At 45.0% G+C, this 22,180-nt stretch overlaps 1 protein-coding gene across 10 annotated transcripts in view; it reads right to left on the reverse strand.

The window, feature by feature from the left end:
• ERC1 (ELKS/RAB6-interacting/CAST family member 1) overlaps positions 1 to 22,180 on the reverse strand; it is a 562,177-nt gene that overhangs the window by 83,006 nt on the left and 456,991 nt on the right. For 6 of the 10 annotated variants that reach the window (XM_039546718.1, XM_039546709.1, XM_039546701.1 and 3 more), the window contains one exon: positions 14,303 to 14,447. In XM_039546718.1, the coding sequence (XP_039402652.1) occupies positions 14,303 to 14,447 (145 nt within the window). Of the gene's footprint in view, positions 1 to 5,593; positions 6,679 to 14,302; positions 14,448 to 22,180 lie in introns of those variants that run through there. The other 4 variants (XM_039546741.1, XM_039546736.1, XM_039546751.1 and 1 more) reach the window with 4 other exon arrangements.

Consider the following 22,180-nt stretch of genomic DNA (forward strand, 5'->3'; position numbering starts at 1 on the left):
AAATCTGAGACTTTGTGGGAACCACAGTTGACGAAATAAAAGAATTCCTCCCCTTCTTACTACAAGGCTTATAAAATTTCTCTCCTGTTAATGTTCAGAGGCTTGATATTGAGGCTGATGACAGTAACTCTTCCTGTTAAGGAGTGAATGTAGAAGATGAAGAATACTGTCTTTGATAACTAAATGTTAGAGCTCTAGACTCTCTCTTATTCACAGGAATGAAACCTAGACATCTAGCTGTAGATCTCACATTTTTAATTATTTCTAGTATTTCATCCATCTGTATGCTAAACAGATCTTCCCCTTCAAAAGGCAGATCTTCAATCCTCATCTTCATTTCATGGGATAAGTCTACTGAACTGAGCCATGAATGTCATCTTAAAGCAATGGCTGAAGCTACTGCCCTAGCTGAAGAATCAAATGCTGCTCTCAAATGCTGCTTGGCAACATTCTGTCCTTCTGTGAGCAGGTATTCACCAATCTTCTATGTTCCTGAGGTAAAGTATTAAGGAATGGCAACATCCTACCGCATAGATATCTTTTGAAACTGTTTTTTTCTTTGATTCCATACCAAGCAGGTAACTATACTATTATTAGAACTAACTACTAGCAGTGTTTAACTGTGTAATAACTAACATTTAAAACTAGCGAACAATCACAGATCTGGAAGAATTCCAGAGCTCCACACACAGACTGTTCAGCTGGTCATGGTTAGAAGGAACTGTGGCAGCTGGAGCGCCAGGCCCTTTTATACCCCCACCCTGGAATGCTCAACATTCAATGAAGGGAGGGGCTAGTGAAACCCTTGGGCACTCCAATGGCTACTGCTAGCTATAGCTCTAATGTTCAGGCTGAAGTAGTTGGAACATCCCAAAAGTGGCAATATGCAAAGGACATGCGAAGGAGAATTATTTTTTTTAACTTCTCAAAACTGTAAGTGAACCAAAACATTTTCCATTCAGCTTTATTCATATACTGTGTGTGATACAATTCTTCAGAAGAAGACAACACATTCTGTCTTTCCAGAGAGGGGCATTTGGTTGCAATCCTGACATGTAAAATGAAAGAACATGGGAACTTTTTCTGATAAAATTGCCTTGTAGCAGATGAGATCCCATTTATTTTCCCCAATTCTGAATCCTTTAATACAGTGGTTCTTAAGCTTTTCCATATCAGTACCTATTTTTCCAAATCATGACTGTTCTGAGACTGTACTTTTTAGCTGGTATCCCCCCATCCCATTTAGTCATGTAGGGAGTTGCACCTCATAGGTTGAGAACCTATGTCATATTCCACCCCTGAAAGAATCATTTAAAACTGCCAAAGCCGATCAGTAAAGTATTTAGCAAAGTTTGAGCCAAGTTCAGCTAAGAAAACCTTGTATCTTTTGTGAGCTCAAACAAGTAATTCAAAACTTTGTCACATGAAAGCCAACAAACTTCAGTGTGGAAGAGGAGATGTGGATAATGAGTGCCCATTTCTTCACACAAAATAAGACTGAGGATGGATTGGCGGGCTTACCTTTAAAAAAATTCACAACTTTTAAGTCTCATCAAGTACTTTTTTCAGTTCCACTGGTATCCGCTTTGTCGCTATACTTTCCCAGTGCACTGAACAATATGTTCAAAAGGCAAGATTGGGTTCTAGTCACAAAGTTGCTGAGTTTTCATGCCAAAGCTCAGGCTTCATAATGCAATACACAGTGATGCCAATCCAACCCAGCTGCAAGAACTAATTGTTCAAAAGCTTCAATAAATTTCCCCTGAGGAGCATCCTGTCAGTACACAGCAAACAGGAAGTCCTTATATATGGACCATTCCCAAGCAAACCAGCCAAATGTTAAAAGTTGGGCACAATACGACATCTGCAGTTTTATCCAGTTGTATTGACAAGAACTGGATCTTCTGAACTCTTTTAAACAGCTATTCCTGAACAATCTGCAGGGATGCCATTAATTCATCAGCTAACTGCATCACTGAAGAGGGAAACTGTTTTTACCTGATTGGTGGCAGCAGTTCCCAGCATAACGTCCAAGACACAAAGCACAACCAACGTTTCCCCAATTACATGAAGCTTGGTAGCTTTCACTATTTGTAGAACTCTGTGTAGCCCCAAAAGCTAATCTCTTTCATCAACAAAAGTCGGTCCAATGAAAGATATTACCTCACCTACCTTGTCTCTCTAAGAATCCTTTGCCAGGTACTGCAACAACTGTTTTGAAATACCCTGGTAGGTGACAAGCATTCTGTTATGTGCTTTGGTCCAAGAGCACCAGAGTGGAAAGTTAGATTGCAGCACAGATCCACAAAATAGAGGAAAGAGTAAGGAAGAGAGGATGGTTGCCACTGTCCTGCTGGCTCCATGGAACACACACTATAACCCAGTCAGCTTCCCCTTGTGGGGAAGGTGGAAAGCAGGAGGCAGCTGCAGGCAGGTCCCATCTGGGCAGGGAGACAAAACAAAATGTTGGCCTACTGGCTGCAGCAACATGGTGAACTCCATGGCAAAAATACTGCATTCTGTGGCTTATTGGAATGTCAAATTCTACGATCACCAAATTGCAGACTCCTTGACAGAGATGAATGGGAGCAATTCATACTTTTTAGAGTATCATTTCAGGCAGTCTGCAAATTCAGGTAGGCACCACTGCATCAGATTAAACTTTCAAGATTCTCTCTGTCAGGGCAGGAAATATATATATTTGTTATATAAAAAGGTAGGAAAGAAAAAGAGAAGGTGGCTGTTACCTGCTCAGGGGCTGTGACCCACAGGTTGAAAACCCCTGCTATAATGCATTCCCATGATTTAAGTGCAACAAACTGCCAGCCAAATATATAACATAGGTGTGGTTTGTGCAAAGATAGTAACAGGATGTATTCACAAACTACAGAGTTACAATTTAAAATGACTGATCTCACAGTATTATTATTTATTATTGTATTATCATAGTCATGGATCAGGACTCCATTGTGCTAGGCACTGAAGAATATGGCCTTCAGATTTCCATGTTATCAGTATAAACTTTTAGAAGAACCAAGCTCATTTTCAAGGCTCTTGGCTCTACCACTTTGCCCATATTTGAGATTCTTTCCCATTACAGACCTCTTAGGGTACAATTTCTTGGGCTGTCAAGTACCAGTAAGATGGTTATAGCTGCGAGGCTGTGTGGTCTAACGGCCGTGGCACCAGAGTGGGAGACAGGAACTCCTGAGTTCTAATCTGGGCTCTTCCACTGATTCATTGTGTATCTTCAGTTTCCCTATCTGTAGAGTAGGGATGATGATACTTACACTTCACTTTAGAAAGGGCTTTGTGATGAAGAAATGTTATAGAAGAGGCACTGGGTGTTATAAAAGCTATATATAGCTATCTAAGTAGCACTGGATGTTGTAAGGAATTATTTTATTTATTAGTATTTGTATGGGGCATTGAAGAACTAAAATGCTGTACTAAAATTATACTGCAGCCATGAATCTTAATGAATGAGAGCAATATCTGTAATAAACCAAAACAGTTTTTCTTTGGGCTGAGAGCAAACATGGGAAATTTCAGCCCAAAAATATATTTTAAAAAAAAGTTACAAGTAACTGAAAACAAAGCTAATAATACTTTGCAGTTCTATGACGTCTTTCATCTGAAGATATAAAATTACTTTACAAACAATTTATTAAGCCTCAGTACCTCAGTGAGGTAATGAACCTGCCTCCTCAACTAAAGCTATGGAATCACTACTGAAATGTAACAAATAACAGACTTGACTGCTAGTTGAAGTACAGACGACATGCCTGGCTTGCCAGCATATTCCTTTGAGAGTAGGTGTGAAGGGAACTGAAGTCAGTGGCAGCAAGAATTTAACTTGTGCACAGTTTTATTTTAATAATATAAAAGGAAGAAGGGCAATGCTGAAAGGAGGTGGGCAAAGGAGCGAGAGTAAGTATTAATTCCATAGGACGGTAAATCGCTGCCATAGGAAAAAATGTTGACACAGCATTGAATGTTACTGTGTGGCATTGTGGCATTTCTTGTGTTCTCTTGTGGCTATGTAGCCTGAGGAGCAAGGTTGCGAACAGATGTCACACAGGAAAATATAGGCTCCCAATGAAGATTGTCAATCATGCTTGGCCCTTTTTTCTATCAGTTTTTTGCATCTTTGTCAAAGTGTTTACAAATTTTATTGACAGTTGCTCTATATTCAGGTTTTCCCTTGGCTGTGTCTTTGAAGTTATCAATATTCACAAGGTGAGAGTCTCCTTAAGGGTGTTTTTGAAGCATTCACATTGACTGCCCTTCCTGAATTTTCTGAGTTTCAGCTTGCCAAAGGACTTTTTTCAGGAGTCTCCAATCACCCTTTTTGACAACTTGACTTGTCCGCCTAGGATGAGGTGTGATAATCATTGCCTCGATGCTGGTTGTTTTTGCTCTTTCAAGGATGTTAATGTTTGACACTTTGTTTTGTCAGCAGACCTTCAGAATAGAGCAAAGACACTGCATGTGAAATTTTTCAAATTGCTCGGTGTGTATGCAGTATGACATGTTTTACACCCATATAAAAGGGATGCTATCATTGCTGCATTGTATATCATCAGTTTTGTTAACAGTATGAAGGTGTGCTGGTTGAGTATCCTATGGCAAAGTCTTCCAAAACCCTAGCTTGTCTTTTGCATTCTGTTTGACATTTTCTTGACCCAGGGAACTGTCACTTGAGATGGTATTGCCCAGGTATGTAAAGTGATTGATATTCTTTAGTTTTGTACCATCAAAGGTGATGTTTGGTTCAGTGATAGTGGCGGATGACAATGGTCGGAACAGGACTTCAGGATTTTCCAGGCTGAAAGTGAGTCCAAACTGTTTAGTTGCCTCTGAGAACCTATCAAGGATAAGTTGTAGGTTACTTTCACTATGACTAAATAGAGCACAATCAACTGCAAAAAGGGCGTCACATATGAGTTTCTCAAGGACTTCTGAAGAGTTATCCATCAGTTCTGCAGCTTATGTGGATATCCTTTTGAAGGTTGTCAGTTGTGTAGTTCAGAACCGCTGCAAAGAAGAGACCAAAGAGGACCAATGTCTGAGCACACAGTCTTGTTTCACCCCAGTAAATATGGGGAATGGCTTAGAGAGGCCGTCATCTGAGAGGACTTGACCAGTCATGTCTTCGTGGACTTGACGTATGATGTTAACAAATTTGATGGGGCATCCAAACTTTTCTAGAATTTTCAGAGGCCATTTCCGCTCAGTGTCAAATGTTTTTTTTTTTTTTTTAAATAAAGATCAATAAAGACAGCATACAGTTCCATGTTTTGTTCAATTAATTTTTCCTGAATCTGTTTCTCAACAAAAATCATGTCTGTGATGCTCCAAACTGATCTAAATCCACACTGGATCTCTGGCAGAAACTTCTCTGATACTATTTCAACAGGCTGATTGAGCAAAATACAAGCAAGGATTTTACCATCTACAGATAGGAGGGCGGAAACCTGGTAGTTGTTGCAGTCAGATTTGTTACAATTATGATTACATAAATAAAGGTATCTTTGAAATCCTGAGGACTTTTCTCAGTTTCCCAGACAGCCTTAATAATTTCATATAGATAGTTGACAGTGTTGGGGCCTGCAAGTTTGAAGATTTCCGCTGGTATGTTGTCTTTGCCTGGTGATTTACCTGACTTCATTTGCTTTTGCACTTTTTCAAAGGCAGGTAACTAGACGATTTCTTCATGCTGGGGGTCCTAAGTTCCTCTGCACCTGTGGGTTGACAATAGAAAGATGGCTGAGTAGCTCAGTAAAGTGCTGTGCCCATCTTTCACAGATGCCTCTCTTGTCCTTGATTAAGGTAAATATATCTAAACGCTTTAGTGGAGCTGGCACAAAATTTGATGGGCCATAAATGGTCTTCAATGAGTTATAAAATAACTTTGTGTTGTTAGTATTGGCATAATGCTGTATTTCTTCTGTCTTTTCCAATCAGTTACCCTGTAGAACATGAAGCTATCTTTGAGCCTTGGTTTGCAGGTAATTGAATTTGTGTCTGTTTGATGTGGACTCGTCGTTTCGCCAAAACTTAAACGCATTTTCTTTTCCTTGTGGATATTTTGGATTTCACCACCATTTTCATGAAACTAATCCTGGTGCTGTCTTTGATTTTTACATAGATTTGAATATATTCACTTTTCAAGCACGTCATTAGGTGATGATATAATGCCATCAAATTTTCCTCTACGTTTCTCTGCAGTTTTATTGATGCAATGGATGTCTCAAGTTTGCTATGTCCAATTTCGGTTTAATCTGTACAACATTGTTTCATTGATCATCCTGTGGGGGATCCAAAAATTTGCTCTTCTTATTGCTCTGGTGATTTTCATTGTCATCACTGGGTATAGATTTGATTATGTCATCCCAATGAGAATAGAATTGTTTATTTCTTCCATACTGTTCATGACTGGATCACAAGCATTGATAACCACTGGTAATGAATGATCTAAAAGTGACTGATAAAAACACAACCCCGGGAAATGTGAGTGAGGGTGGTTTGTTTTTAATCAGTAAATGTGAGTTTTGCTGTTCTTCAGTAAGCTCTGTTCAAGGGTATGGGACCATCTTGCTCACTGTGCCAGCTCAGCCGTTGTCAGATTCCCTGGTTCTGCTCCTAGCATGGCTCCCTGCTAGACAGAAACAATTACTGAGGAGCAAAGAGTGGCAAAACAAGAAGCTTTGTGACTGATAATCTGTGTGGATTACAGGCCTACAACAAAAGCCACAATGCTTCAATTGTATAACCAGTAGCACTGGAAAAGAGCCAATTACACTCACTTCAGCCAGAACTTTCCTATGTTCCTCTCATAGAATCATAGACTAAGGTCAGAAGGGACCATTATGATTGTCTAGTCCAGGGGTGGGCAAATTTTTTGGCCCGAGGGCCACATCAGGGTTCCAAAACAGTATTGAGGGCCGGGTAGGGAAGGCTGTGCCTCCCCAAACAGCCTGGCCCCTGCCCCCTATCCACTCCCTCCCACTTCCCGCCCCCTGACTGCCCCCTTCAGAACCCCCAACTCATCCAACCCCTCCTGCTCCTTGTCCCCTGACTGCCCCCTCATGGGACCTGACCCCCTATTGGAATGTGGCCCTGCGAACATGGGCGGAGGACTCAGGAGGAGCAGGGGCAGCCACACAGCCAGAGAGAAACGGTGGTTTACCCTTCAAAGCGCTGCTTCTCTCCGGCCAGCTGTGCGGCCGCCCGGTGCTCCTCCTGAATCCTCTGCCTGCATTCGCCGTGCTCCCGCCACCCGCCCCGCCTGCCTGCTCCCCTGCCCCCGCAGTGCAGCCCCTCCCCTCCTGCGGGGCGTGCGTCGGTGCTGAGCTGCCCGAGTGCCCGGCCCTGGGCCCCCTGTTGTTGAGGGGCCCCGGACCAGGGCACCCTGTGTTCACTGGTAAATCTGCTCCTGAGCCGCGCCGCCTGGCCAGAGCCAGCCACCGCACTGCCGGCACAGCGAGCTGAGGCTGTGGGGGAGGGGAAACAGCAGGGGAGGGGCCAGGGGCTAGCCTCCCTGGCCAGGAGCTCAAGGGCCGGGCAGGACTGCCCCATGGGCCAGATGTGGCCTGTGGGCCATAGTTTGCCCACCTCTGGTCTAGTCTGACCTCCTGCACAACACAAGCCACAGAATCTCACCCACCCACTCCCCTGTATCAAACCCCTAACCTATGTCTGAGCTACTGAAATCCTCAAATTGTGGTTTAACGACTTCAAGGTGCAGAGAATCCACCAGCAAGTGACCCGTACCCCACGCTGCTGAGGAAGGTGAAAAACCTCCATGGCCTCTGCCAATCTGCCCTGGAGGAAAATTCCTTCCTGACCCCAAATCAAATGGCGATCAGCTAAACCCTGAGCATATGGGCAAGACTCACCAGCCAGCACCCAGGAAAGAATTCTCTGTAGTAACTCAGATCCCACCCCACCTAACATCCCATCACAGACCTACTTCAATAGCTTCTTGAATGGGATGTGTATGAACACAATGCTTTCCCCTCACTGTCTGTCTGTTCACTCCTATGCCAGCCCCACTGTCAGGACACTTAAAACCATGCTACAAAGACAATGCATCTTGGCAGCTGAAATATCTTTTTCTAAATCTTGATATAGCTGTACTTGCCGTGCTCGGATATCTGGTGATGGTTGTGCTATAAGAACCTGAATAGAATGCTTTACACTGAAGCTACTCCCTAGATGAAGATCAGGCTGTGACTGTACTACGGTTGAACAACAATACTGTTGCCGCCAACAATATTTCTTACAATACTTCTCTTTGCGTAAAATTTTCCTCATAAAGAGGACATAAGTCTGAGCATACGCTGTGGTTCTGAACAGGATGAACCATCATTCAGAAATCATAGAGAGCTTTCAGTTTTATCCAATAAATGGTAGGAACTCTGATATACAAGTTTTGTAAATAGCTAAACAAACAGATAGATCCAAATTCCCGGAGTCACTTATTTTGAAACATTTATTTTAACTTCTCTCTATTCCATGCAGGGAAAACAATGGCAACAACTTATTTAAAAAATTCAAGTGTACTATCTAGATCACCTACTGGCATCCTTTGACAGGGCCACAATGATATGGCCTGAATCAAAGTCAGCAGTAGCTTGCTCTTTTGGAACTTTGACGATGTTTTAGTCTCACCAACTTTTCTACACTCGGACCTACCTGCTGTTCTACTGACTGGGATACATGATAACAGTGACAATGTTGCCATTTTTAGAAGTGAAGGTTACTTACCAGTAACTATGGTTTGAGAGTTGCCTTCATGCATTCACAATGGTGGAGGCACCATCTCACAAGTGGGAATACACAGACACTTCAAAGAGCATCAGTTACCACAGTATCAGCATTTTGTGCTATGTCCGGGGGTGGCTCCAGGCCCCAGCACGCAAAGCGCGTGCTTGGGGCGGCAAGCTGCGGGGGGTGCTCTGCTGGCGCCGCGAGGGCGGCAGGAAGGCTGCCTTCGGCAGCTTGCCTGCAGAGGGTCCGCTGGTCCCGCGGCTTCAGCGGGTCCTGCGGCTTCGGCGGACCTCCGGCAGGCGTGCCTGCGGAGGGTCCGCTGGTCCTGTGGCTTCGGCGGACCTCCGGCAGGCATGCCTGCGGGAGGTCCGCTGAAGCTGCAGGACCAGCGGACCCTCTGCAGGCAAGCCATCGAAGGCAGCCTGCCTGCCGTGCTTGGGGTGGCAAAATGCCTAGAGCCACCCCTGGCTATGTCATCAATTTTCTTTGTGGCAGATGAAAAGGGAATTCATTTTCTGATTGGGTAATCTTTAACAGCAGACATTGTCCTAAAACCTAAGACAGATAGAGCAAAACAGGATCTATCTGCAACCCTAAAAGGTTCTGTACAGTTTCCTCAATAAGTGTTAATGAAAACCTGCCAAAAGCATGGACACTCTCATGAAGTTACATGGTAGTAGGAGAGGAAACTGCTCATCTGTCAGTCTCTTCTGACCCAGTTTTACATTCTTCTATTACAAAGAGAAATGCCTCTACCAGTGGAACTTTACTTTGGAAAAGTTCATAGTAGGAGGAGTGTGTGTCAGGTGTCAAACTGCTGGGTTTCCAGGGAAACAGGTAACTATGGAAAACTAATATTTTGCATGGAGGCTATTCTAGAGTCTAAAAAGCTTCTCCTCTCCCCCATTCCCTAAAGAAAGAAATTAACTTGAGAAACAATGAAATCTTTGCAATGCCTTAGCCTCATGAGGGAAGTCAGACAAATCCTTGTAGGGAGGAAGCTTAAAGTAGTGCACAAAAGCTTGATTCAGCACTTAGATGGCTATCCTGACGTAAAATTCTCTGTAAGTGTTAGAAAGTATTATTATTACAGTCCAGTGTTGCTTGTCCACAAATGGCTCATTTCTATGTGGTGGAGCTCATGAGTGGTGAATAATGGCCCCTCATTTCATGCTGCTCTGTGTATGAAGGGGATGGGGAGGAGGAAGATACAGAAGGCCAAGGGGATTTTAATTGTATGTACTCAAACCTTCTGCAAATGCCAAACAGTCTGACCACAGAAGCTGAATTTTGGGCAGCTAGAGGCTTGTAATTGCTCTTCTCACTACCCGCAAGTCAGGGACCCTGGTGACCAAAGCCTGCTCTGCAATCATAAAATCACTGTGAAGTCTACAAGTAGTTATGGGCCAGTGATTGCAAATGTATGACAGCAACAACTGAAAGGCTGGTTACTTGACTGTATTTGCAGTATAAGCATTGTAGATCACTACAGGTACACAGAGGGTGTGGAGTACAGGGCAGAGCCCTCTTGTTACTGAGACAAGCAAATGAGGGTTTGTCTACACAGTGGGAAATGTACTCTATGGGGGTATGATTTCTATATCACACTAATGTATTGGTCCTCATGGACTCTGCTGATGTGCACTAAATGTTCCCTAGTGCCCTATTCAAAATGCACTATGTTATATTACGACAGCAGGGTTTACATGGAACAATTAACATGCAACTTGTTAGTGTGATTTAGAAATCACATTAAAGCGCATTAACCCCTGTGTAGACAAGCCCTGAGAGATCAGCAGTCAGGCACTACATAACACCAACAGTTAACCTCCGGAATAGTCAAAGAAGCATTTCGCTTTTAAATGGAGAGGTTCTGAGAATGTCATTTTCTCAGCTATATACGTTCAGTGTCACTTTCTTCTGCCTTCTTTCTAAAACATGGTTGGAACTTTTTTTTTTTTAAACTGTCATGTGGTTCAACAGGATAATGCAGCTACAATGACAGTGGACCAGATCCTACCAGTATTGCTAGTGAAGCAAACAAGATCACCTTGCCTAGGCAGATATGGGGAGGATGACCAGTGAGCCACTAGTGAGAAGTTTGAACAGATGTTTCTCATGCTGTCAGCGGGAAGAGATGGAGGCAGAGGGGACGACGGCTCATTCTCCCTTCATCATTCCAGAGAAGAGCTTGTGAGAACTGACATGGATAGCAGAAATCTTTTTATAACTCAATAACAAACCCTCTTCTCCTACCTCTAGGTGGGATTTCTTCTTTCCTTGGACAGATATTCAGGATAGAAAAGCTCTAAGAGCAAACCTCAGCAAGTGACTAATTCCTCATGGACAATGGCGATGTTTTTGGTGAATATTATGCCTAGGGTGACCAGACAGCAAGTGTGAAAAATCAGGGTAGGGGTGGGGGGAGTATATATAAGAAAAAGACCCAAAAATTGGGACTGTCCCTATAAAATTGGGACATCTGGTCACCCTAATTATGCCACTTAACACAATTAGTGTCTTTTTATAATTAAAAATGTACTGAATACTAGTGAAAGATGCCAGATTAATAACGCTCCATCTGTCCACAGGACAGGTACAGCACATGCAGCAGTAGTGTAAGCTTTCTTTATACTGTCTGACCCTTTCAAATATGCCTCAGATCTCTCATGGATGAGGAAGTTCAGGGGCGAGAGGGAGTTCATTGATCATACGCATTTAATCCTTGGTACCTATTTTGAAATCACCAATAAGATTACAAAGGTATCACTTAGAAAACTGTAGTGGTGGTTTTTGTGATATGGACATCTCTCTGTCCACTATGAAATAAAAAGACTGCCAAGCACCGGTCATATCTTTTATAAAAAAATGCTACAGCATTCTCCAGTAATACTCAAAAACACCCCAGTAACATTGTTTTAAGCTGCTATGTTAATTTATATCAGGAGTTCTCACACTTTATTGCACCGCGAGCCCCTTCTGACAACAAAGTTACTACATGGACCCCAGGAGGGGGCTGGAGCCTGAGTCCTGCCGCCTTGGGTGCTGGGAAAGGGGCCGAAGACTAAGCCCCGCCACCTTGGGGGGGTGGGGGTGGGGCAGGAGAGGGCCACAGCCCAAGCCCCGCCGCTTTGGCTCGGGGTGGAGCTCAGGCTGCAGCTTCAGCCCTGGGTCCTAGCAAGTCTAATGCTGGCCCTGGCGACCCTATTAAAATGGGGTTGCAACCCACTTTGGGGTCCTGACCTGCAGTTTGAGAACCGCTGGTTTAGATAATTACTGCAGAATACTTACTTATTTTTTATGCACATAAGGGATGGTTACAACAGCTGTTCACTGCCAACCAGAACTGGATTCAAACCAGTGATTTACTACAGATATGAAAGGTTTGAGATCCCTTTATCTATTTATTGAGCCAACCTATTGCTACTGCTGTATTCAAAAGAGAGTGAAAGTTATTATTAAACATTTATACAGTACCACCAATATATATGATGCTTCTCAAACAATTCCAACTGAATAACAATCTGACTCTGAGCTCCCACGCTCTTGAATTGAGAATCCCCATGGATCGGAGCCTCCAAGCAACAGCATTATTATTATTAAACATTTAAACTGTGGTTGCGCCTAGAGATCTCAACCAGCCTGGAGCTCTGTGGTGCTAGGCACTGTACACATATAGTAAATGACAGACCTTGTCCTAGAGATCTTATTCCAGGAAACCTCACAGATCTCGGTATGAGCCCACAGAGAAGAAAAATTCAGCCTATTCTCATATGCCTTCCATTTACAACTCACAGCTGTGGACCAGGACTTTAAGCTGTGATAATTACTGTATGCTGCTTGTTAAATCTTAGTTTGAAAAGAAAATGAATCAGAGAAACACAGGCCATTCTTGGACAGATGGCTGGTGGATGAACTGCGTTAAAGGAGGCCAAAGCTCTCTTGATTTACATTAATTCCAGTGTGGGTGCCCGCTTGACACGCACTGCAGGGGCTTCTCTCTGACTTATAATTAGAACACACTGGCTGGCACTCACCACAGCACATCTGGACTTTGTTAGACAACCTTCAGCTCTGTTTTCTTGCATCAGCCCTGGCCCCCTCATCTGAAGCAGCCTCACAACCACTGTTTCACCATGAACCAGTCAAGGAGACAAACTACTTTGGGAGCAAGTAAATTGGGACTACGTTAGTTGGTAACCCTTGCCCTCCAATTCGCCTCCCTTCCTTCTGATGATAGAGGAAATCCCTTCATGGAAGTTGACAACCAATCCTAAGCAGGCAGCTCCATTTACTGGAAAGCCTGGTCAATGCTGACTGCTTCATTAGGCAATGTTTCTATATCGAGGCACACTCCTGCAATTCAGGGACTAGAAGCTTTAAATTAAAAAAAAAAATTGATGCCGTATCTTCTTTCTGAAATGCTCCCTCATCTAAGCTTTAGTGCACACAAATTAAAGAACCTAAATGTCTTTGGCAGGACTCCTTCCTTCTCTTTCACAGTAACACACGAGCAATGTGAGTGGGTGGGAACATGATATAGTGTGGGAGAGGCAGAGAGCAAAGTTGAAGGAGAGAATTGCTACAAAATCTCTCTGAACCAAAGTACCTTCCTCCTTTGATGAATCCATGTCTCTCCACTGAAGTGTTTTAAATCAAAGAAAGTCTTGCTTAGTCTGAATGGCTGAAGAGCTCAGGAATTGCTTGTTGGGAAGTAAACTGGGGCTTATCCGTTTATGGATTAATTTCTGATTTGAGGAGATATAAACAATCTATATATGTTGTTCTCTTAAGAAAAGTCAATCTGTACACACATTATCAACAGCTATGAAATTATACAAACAACTAATGCTTTCCGCCAAAGTCAAAAGAAAGGCACTATTTGCATTCTACCATAGCCAGTTAAATGGATCTATTCAGGCCCACTATACTATCGGGACACGACATTACTTCCTCCCCCCAAAAGACCTCCCCCTAGAGTCCCTGTCCGTTTTGCAAAGGGATTCACAAGTCAGGCTGGTGTTGTCATATAAAGACATGCATGCCCTTAATAGAAAGCTACCCCTCACCATTATGTTCAGTATGACACTCTGGAAGCTCACATGCTGAGAAGCACTTTCCACCACAATCAAACTGGGTATATGCATATTACATTTGAGTCTCTTGCTAGCAGAATGTTATCTTGCTGGAAAGTGACAGTATTTATGACTCTACCAGTAAAGTTGAATGTTATGAAATTGTAAAATCAGTTTCTAAACTGCTTTAATATTGGTTAAACACTCAAAAAAAGAACTTTACTATGTGAACATTAATCATTTTATTTCAATATTAAATGTTAAGTGTAAAACCATTGACACTAGAGCACTACTGCCTTCTAAGGAGGAAGTGGAGAATCTCTGATCAGAAAGCAGCCCTGGTTCTGTCCCAGTACTCAGCAAGGCGGTATATTTTTAATTTATAAAGTTATATCACCCACGATAATAATTCCGTACCACCAGCCCACATGCCTGATTCTGTCCCTTCCCACCTGTTGCTTGAGCTGTTGCACCAGACGGTCCTTCTCTCGCTTCAGTGCAGCCACTTCATCTTGGGTCTTCTTCTTAGAGGATGAAAGCTCTAGCAGAGCAATGTTGGCATCTTTTTCACTGATGGCAGCTAGAAGAGCTTCTTGTCTGGGGGAAAAAAAAAAGAATACAATGCACTGGTGTCCTTAAAAAGTAAGGGGTGTCTATGACAACCTGTACTCCATGTTCATCCTTTTATAAAGTTATGATATATATATATATTATATATATATATATATTTACAAAATATGACTTTTGAGGTCTGACTTGAAAAATCATAATCTGCTGAACAGTATTGTACTGGTAAAGTATGTGGGGCAACACTGTATGTAAAGTTACAAGACTCTACTGTATAACACTGTTATAACAGGCTCCAAGGTTAAGAAAAGCAGGCCCAAATCAGTTTTTCAGAGACAAAGACACACTGGCACCCCAGGCAGGTGCTAAAGGGCAATCACCTGCTTAAGCAGACATTCTCCAGCAGGGGGGAAGGGGTAAGTACGAAATTTACATTCCATCACAGGGACAGTTTAAACCTCATGTCCACAAGAGCCTGTTTTGTTACCATGACTCAGCAAGGATATTTCTAGCACAAGAAACTGATTTATAAAGATGGGAGGAAAATGCTGGATTTCACTATCCTTTTTCATCTCTGCTCATGACATCAGTGACTCTCAAAGAACTGAAATTGGGGATGGGATGGGGGAATCTTGGATGGGGGGCTTTTCAGCCAGTACAGACTGCTGTAAGCTTATGGTGAGAAAAACCCTTTGCTTTTAAATTCACTTAGCTTATTAAGTATCAGAGGAGTAGCCGTGTTAGTCTGGATCTGTAAAAAGCGACAAAGAGTCCTGTGGCACCTTATAGACTAACAGAAGTATTGGAGCATAAGTTTCGTGGGTGAATACCCACTTCGTCAGACGCATGATTATGTTCCAATACTTCTGTTAGTGTATAAGGTGCCACAGGACTCTGTGTCGCTTTTTAGGTTATTAAGTTAGTCATTTAGCTTGCGTATTATCTTTTTATTTTCTTTGTAACCAAATCAGACTTTTATGCCTTATTACTTGTAATCACTTAAAATCTATCTTTCTGTAGTTAATAAACTTGTTTTATTGATTTATCTAAACCAGTGTGTGTTTGGATTAAAGTGTGTGGGAAACTCCATTTGGGATAACAAGGCTAGGGCATATCATTTTCCACTGATGAAATGATGGACTTTATATAAGCCTGCATTGTTCAGCAGTGTGCTGGGAAATAAAAGATGCACATTTCTGAGGGTACAGTCTGGGACTAGAGAATCTGCTGGTGTTCTTCTGCAGTGTAATTCATGGGTGGCTGCCTAGTAGCACTCAATGCTGTTAGCTGGGAACAAGTTACATGCTGGAGGGAGATTGTGTTAACTGGCCAGGACTGGCTGTTCACCGGTAAAGCAGTGTAAAAGGGATCTCAGGTTGGAGGAGATACAGCTATTCAGCAGTCCAGATTGTACCCTGGGTACCGTCACAGTACAGAGTTGGATATATGTGTACTGTGGAATGCTGTGATAGGGAGTGTGATTCTAGGGATAGGATTAACTATGGCATTCACCAAGGTGGTATCAAACTCTGGGAGACTTACTCTACACCAGTCAATGATGCAATGGCTTATAAAAGACCCTATTTTGCTGTGTATCGAGACTATTGATTCAGTAGGTAGGATCGATAACCAGGTAGGGTGGGAGAAGAGTGATGTGCTGTGTTCCTGTTCAGAACTTCCTAGTTTCTTAGACTCAGCTCAGCATTGTTTTAGGTTAGGTTTTCATCATTTTTGGGTATTTCAGACTGTTCTAAACAGATTCCCTCTATTGTAGGGATTTCTAAAATATACTGGTGTGATATATAAACCAGGGCCGGCTCCAGACCCCAGCGTGCCAAGCGCGCGCTTGGGGCGGCATTTTGCTGGCAGGGTGGCAGGCGGCTCCGGCGGACCTTCCGCAGTCATGCCTGCGGGAGGTCCACCGGAGCCGCAGGACCAGCAGACCTCCCGCAGGCATGACTGTGGAGAGTCCGCTGGTCCCGCGGCTCCGGTGGACCTCCCGCAGGCATGACTGTGGAGGATTCGGTGGTCCCGCGGCTCGGGTGGACCTCTCGCAGGCATACCTGCGGATGCTCCGCCGGAGTCGCGGAACCAGCGCATCCTCCGCAGGCACGTCTGCAAGAGGTCCCCCGGAGCCGCGGGACCGGCGACCAGCAGCGCGCCCCCTGCGGCATGCTGCCGTGCTTGGGGCGGCAAAATTCCTAGAGCCACCCCTGATATAAACATATAACAGAGTGGACCATTGTGTTCCATCTTCTTAAAATATATTGGCTATTCATGTAGCTATTTGAGGAGGAAAGTGGTCTGTGGCAAATTAGCTGCACTCATTTTTGCAGTGCACAGTATTCCCAGAAGCAAATGAAGATAACGGGAAGATACAGGCCCTATTCTGTTATCAGAGAGATGGTGAAGAGGCCGCTGGCAGAAAGCACTGGGGTTGAATGAGAGCTGGCAAAAGGGCACCCTCCCATATCAAGGATGCTTTTGCTGTCCTGTGACTTCCCCTGTCAATATTCTGGATGATGAGGAGCTTTTGTCAGCTTTCTGCATTGAGTGACTGAGACAAATGTAGGCTTGTCTTCTGAGCAAACCTGAGCTCCTCCTGCCTGAAACAGACTTGTCTCAATACAGTCCAATCAGAGTCAGCAAATACTACCAGTAGGGGAGAATCTATGCTGATGTCCTTGCAACATAAAGTGGAAGCCCTCTCTGTACCAGGTGCAGGCTTGAAGGCTGTATTTAGATTATACCATCAGACAGCTAAAGACAGCTAAAGACTATACTATTAGGCTATGTTTACACTAGAGAGTTTACAGCAGCACAGCTGTATCGATGCAGCCATAGGCACCAACTCTGTGGGTGCTCTGGGGCTGAAGCACCCACAGGGAAAAATTGGTGCGTGCTCAGCACCCACTGGCAGCTCCCCGCCCCAGCTCACCTCCGTCTCCGCCTCCCCCGAGCGTGCCCTGTGCCTGCTTCCCCCCTCAGCTCCCAGCGCTTGCACCGCAAAACAGCTGTTTCACGCAGTGGGGGAGGGAGAAGAGGGAACATGGCGTGCTTGGGGAAGAGGCGGGCACGGGGATTTGGGGAAGGGGTCCAATAGGGCAGGGAGGTGGAGGAGTTGGGGCGGGGACTTTGGAGAAGGGGTTGGAATAGGGGCGGGGCGGGTGTGAGCACTCACCAGTGCCGGGGAAACTTGGCGCCTATGTATGCAGCTGCGCCACTGTAAGATCTCTCATGTAGCTGCTCTACGCTGACGGGAGAGAGCTCTCCTGCTGACATAATTAAACCACTCCTAATGAGCGGCAGTAGCTATGTCAGCGAGAGAAGCTCTCCTACTGACATAGCGCTGTGCACACTACCACTTATACCGGCATAACTTATGCCACTCAGGGGTGTGTTTTTTCACACCCCTGAGTGGTATAAGTTTTGCTGACATAAGTGGTAGTGTAGACAAAGGCTCCTAAAGGACCGCCCTCCAACTGGGGGAGCGCAGTTTGTTTTGGCGACACCCCTGACACATGGATGTTGCAAATTTAAAGAGAGGAGCAGGATAGTAAATCTAAGCAAAATTAGGACTAAGCAAGATAACACATGAAGAATCTTTTCTTTCTGGCTTTTTGAGATAAAAGACTTACATAGAAGGCAGTGAGCACTAGGGTTGCCAACTTTCTAATCGCACAAAACCGAACACCCTAGCCCCGCCCCTTCCCTGAGGCCCCACCTGCTACATTCCTCCTCCCTCGGTGGCTCGCTCTCCCCCGCCCTCGCTCACTTTCACTGGGCTGGGGCAGGGGATTGGGGTGCGGAAGGGGGTGAGTGGTCTAACTGGGGGTGCGGGCTCCAGGGTGGGGCCAGAAATGAGGGGTTTGGGGTGTGGGAGGGGGCTCCGGGCTGGGGCAGGGAGTTGGGTGTGGGAGGGGCTGGGAACTCCAGCTGGGGGTGCAGGCTCAGGGCTGGGGATGAGGGGCTTGGGGTGCAGGAGGGGGCTCCAGGCTGGGGGGTGGGGTTGAGGGATTTGGAGTACAGGATGGGGTACGGGGTCTGGGGTGGGACAGGGGATGAGGGGTTTGGGGTGCAGGAGAGGGCTTCAGGCTAGGGGGTGGGGCCAAGGGATTCAGAGTAAGGGAGGGGGCTGAGGCAGGGGGTTGGGGTGCAGGAGGGAGTACTAGCTCTGGGCTGGGGGTGTGGGCTCTGGGCTGGGGCCAGTGATGAAGGGATTCAGGATGTGGGAGGGGGACTCTGGGCTGAGGTGCAGTGAGGGGGTGAAGGCTCTGGCTGGATGTGCGGGGTCTGGGGTGGGGCCAGGGATGAAAAATTGGGGGGGGGGCTCAGAGCTGGGGCATGGGCTTACCTCGGGCGGCTCCCGCTCAGTGGTGCAGTGAGGCTAAGACAGGCTCCCTGCATGTCCTGGCTCTGCGCTGAGCCCCAGAAGTGGTCAGCAGTAGGTCCGGCACCTGGGGTGTGGGGTCCAGAAGGCTCCGCGCACTGCTCTTGCCCACAGGCACTGCCCCCGCCCCCCCAGCTCTCATTGGCCATGGTTCCCGGCCAATGAGAGTGTAGAGCTGGTGTTCGGGGTAGGGGCAGTGCTCAGAGCCTAGTGTCCGCCCCACCTAGAAGCCAGACCTGCTGGATTCTTCTGGGGCGCAATGCGGTGCCAGGACAGGTAGGGACTACTCTGCCTTAGCCCTGCAGCACCACCGACCAGACTTTTAATGGCCCAGTTGGCACTGCTGACCGGAGCTGCCAGGGTCCCTTTTTGACCAGGCATTCCGGTTGAAAACAGGACACCTGGCAACCCTAGTGAGCACATGCTCTGGAGGCCAGAAAGATCACTGAATAGAAGCACACCTGTCAAACATTTGATAATAAAGGGCTCTTCAGTCTAGCAGACCAAGGTATAACAAGATCCAATGGCTTGGAGTTGAAGCTATACAAATTTAGACTAAAACGACAGTGCACACTTTTAACAGGGTAATTAACCACAGGAACAACTTACCAAGAGTTGCAGTGGGTTCTCTATCACTGGACATTTTTAAATCATGACTGGATGTTTTTCTAAAAATATGCTCTAGTTCAAACAGGACTTAATTCAGGGAAGTCCTATGACCTGTGCTATGCAAGAGATCAGACTAGAAAGTCACAATGGTCCCTTCTGGCATTATAAATTATGAATCTCTGAAACACTGGTCTCCTGACAGATCGATTTGCTATCATAGACCTGACCAGAACTTCATAATAGCATCAATGAGTAAAAAGAACTCTAAACAACTAATAAAACCTTAAACCAGACTACACCGACATCAGAAACTATATATCATAGAATCTCAGAGTTACGAACTGACCAGTCAACCACACAACTCATTTGGAACTGGAAATATGGAACCAGGCAGCAGCGGAGAAACAAACAAAAATTAAAGCAAATACTGTACAGTACAGTACTGATTTAAATGTAAACTAATAAAAAATAAAGGGAAAGTTTAAAAAAAAAGATTTGATCAGGTAAGGAAACCTGTTTCCGTGCTTGTTTAATTTAAATTAAGATGGTTAAAAGCAGCATTTTTCTTCTGCATAATAAAGTTTTAGGTCAGTTGTAAACTTTTTAAACAACCACCATAACATTTTGTTCAGAGTTATGAACAACCTCCATTCCCAAGGTATTCGTAACTCTGAGGTTCCAGTGTACACTAAACCTGATTAAGACCACAGAAAAAACTGAGGTCTATAAGCAGAACCAGCTGTACTGTTGCTTCCCAAACATTTGGAGCCTCAGGTAAAAGAAAAAAGGCATCCACACCGGCATGGTATTCTAGCAATACGTGAAACACAACTCTACAGATGGTTTAAGTATTGGTAGGTTTATTGAAACAAAAATCTGGCAAACAATGAAGTAGGGATCAAAATCATATTAGCGTTGCTTAGAAAAGTCAAAAGTCAAAGGCATCTGTACTTGTCTGCTAGCATTTTGAGTCTGGATGTTTCATCAGAGACTAATCTTAAAATATATATAACTGCTACTATTTTTCACTCCTCCATTCTGCCTCCCCTCCCCAAAATAATGTTCGACACGATTTTAGCTGCTAATATCTGAAGAGCATTAGGTTTATGAGGTTTAGCATTTCAAAATAGTAATAACTAAAAATCATATCATAATCTAAATAATAGAAATACAAGATAGTAATCAGAATGACATCATTTTAAAATTTGATCTCATTGTCTAACAGGACCCAGAAACAAATGCTATTCACAAATGGAAAGTGAAGACTTCAAGTTATACATAGTGCACAGAATTTCTAGCCCTGAGAGTTTGAGATATGTCAGACTTCAGCACTGTCACTTCCCTTTGGTCTAGCAGTGTTTTTGGTATATGTCCAGAAATTGCTATATTAAGTCCCAAACCTTGGGCTACCATAATTTTCATTCCCAAACTTAAGGGTAATTGTCTAAAAATATCCACTTGCCACATGAAAAAGAGGAAAAATGACCTCTACAGTGAAGGAGTTTAAGATGTTCTCATTAGGAAGTTTCCTGTTTATCCTTGTCTCAGAATTTCTCTAACACATATTCAATCCTGCTTTGAAAGTACCTGCAGGAGTGGATTTACCATGAAACAAACCATGCAGTGGAACGGGGCCCCCAACGACAGGAGGCCCCCCAAAATGCAGGATAAATCTCACCTGACAACCTGACCCCGAGTCTTGGCCAGTGGCGCAGCAGGACTCAGTCAGGCACGCTGCCTGCATGCCGTGGCCAGTGGACCCACACTGGACGGCTGCTGGCATGTCTCTGCGTGCCCATGGCGAAGGGGAGGGTGGCTCTGCGCGCTGCCCCCTCCATGGGCAGTGCATGGAGACCTGCTGCTCCCCTCCCCCCAAGGGCTGTGCAGAGATGTGCCAGCAGAAGGGCTAAGGTGGTTCTCTGCTCACTCTGCCTTCATCTCTCCGCACCACACTCGGAAGCAGCTGGCATGTCCCTGAGGCTCCTGGGGCGGGCAGGGTGGTGGTGTCTCCATGCACTGCCCGTGCTGAGCGCCAACTCCGCAGTTCTATTGGCTGGGAACTGTGGCCAATGGGAGCTGCGGGGGCGGCGCCTGCAGGCAGTGGCGTGTGGAGACCCCCTGGCCTCCTCCACCTAGGAGACACTGCCAGAGGGGTGTGTGTGCCGGTCATTTTGGGAGCTGTGCAGTCTGAGGTAAATGCTGCCCTCCTTCCCCCTGCCGCCCCCAACCCCTTGCCCCAGCTCAAAGACCGCACCCAAACTTCCTCCCAAAGCCCGACCCAACCCAGAGCCTGCACCCAGCACCCAAACTCCCTCTCAGAGCCCAACCCATGCACCCTCTCCTGCATCCTTCCTCCAATCAAGGTACCTCACTTTATTTTCTTTTACTTCCCATCACTTATAAGATAGGAGGAGGATGAAGAAAAAAAGAATTAAAAATTGGGAAGGTGGGAGGGGAAGAGAGAATGTTATTTTTCTTGGCTGTGTCCTGAGGGGGGCCCCCAAAAAATGAAGCTGTGCACAGGGCCCCACAAACTCTAAATCCGCCACTGAGTATCTGAATTCTTAGTGGTAAGGCTGCTCTTAAAGGGCCTGTCTACCTGGGGAATTTACTGCCATAATTATACCTCTACATTTATATTGGTGTAACTCTATGGATGGACACTCTTATTCCAGAATAAGAGTGTCCACACAGGGAGTTATACCAGTATAACTATAGCAGTATAATTTTACTGGTAAATTTCCCTGGGTAGCCTTCAGATGAT

The sequence above is a fragment of the Mauremys reevesii genome, linkage group 1 (assembly GCF_016161935.1).
Source record: "Mauremys reevesii isolate NIE-2019 linkage group 1, ASM1616193v1, whole genome shotgun sequence".
Lineage (NCBI taxonomy): Eukaryota > Metazoa > Chordata > Testudines > Geoemydidae > Mauremys > Mauremys reevesii.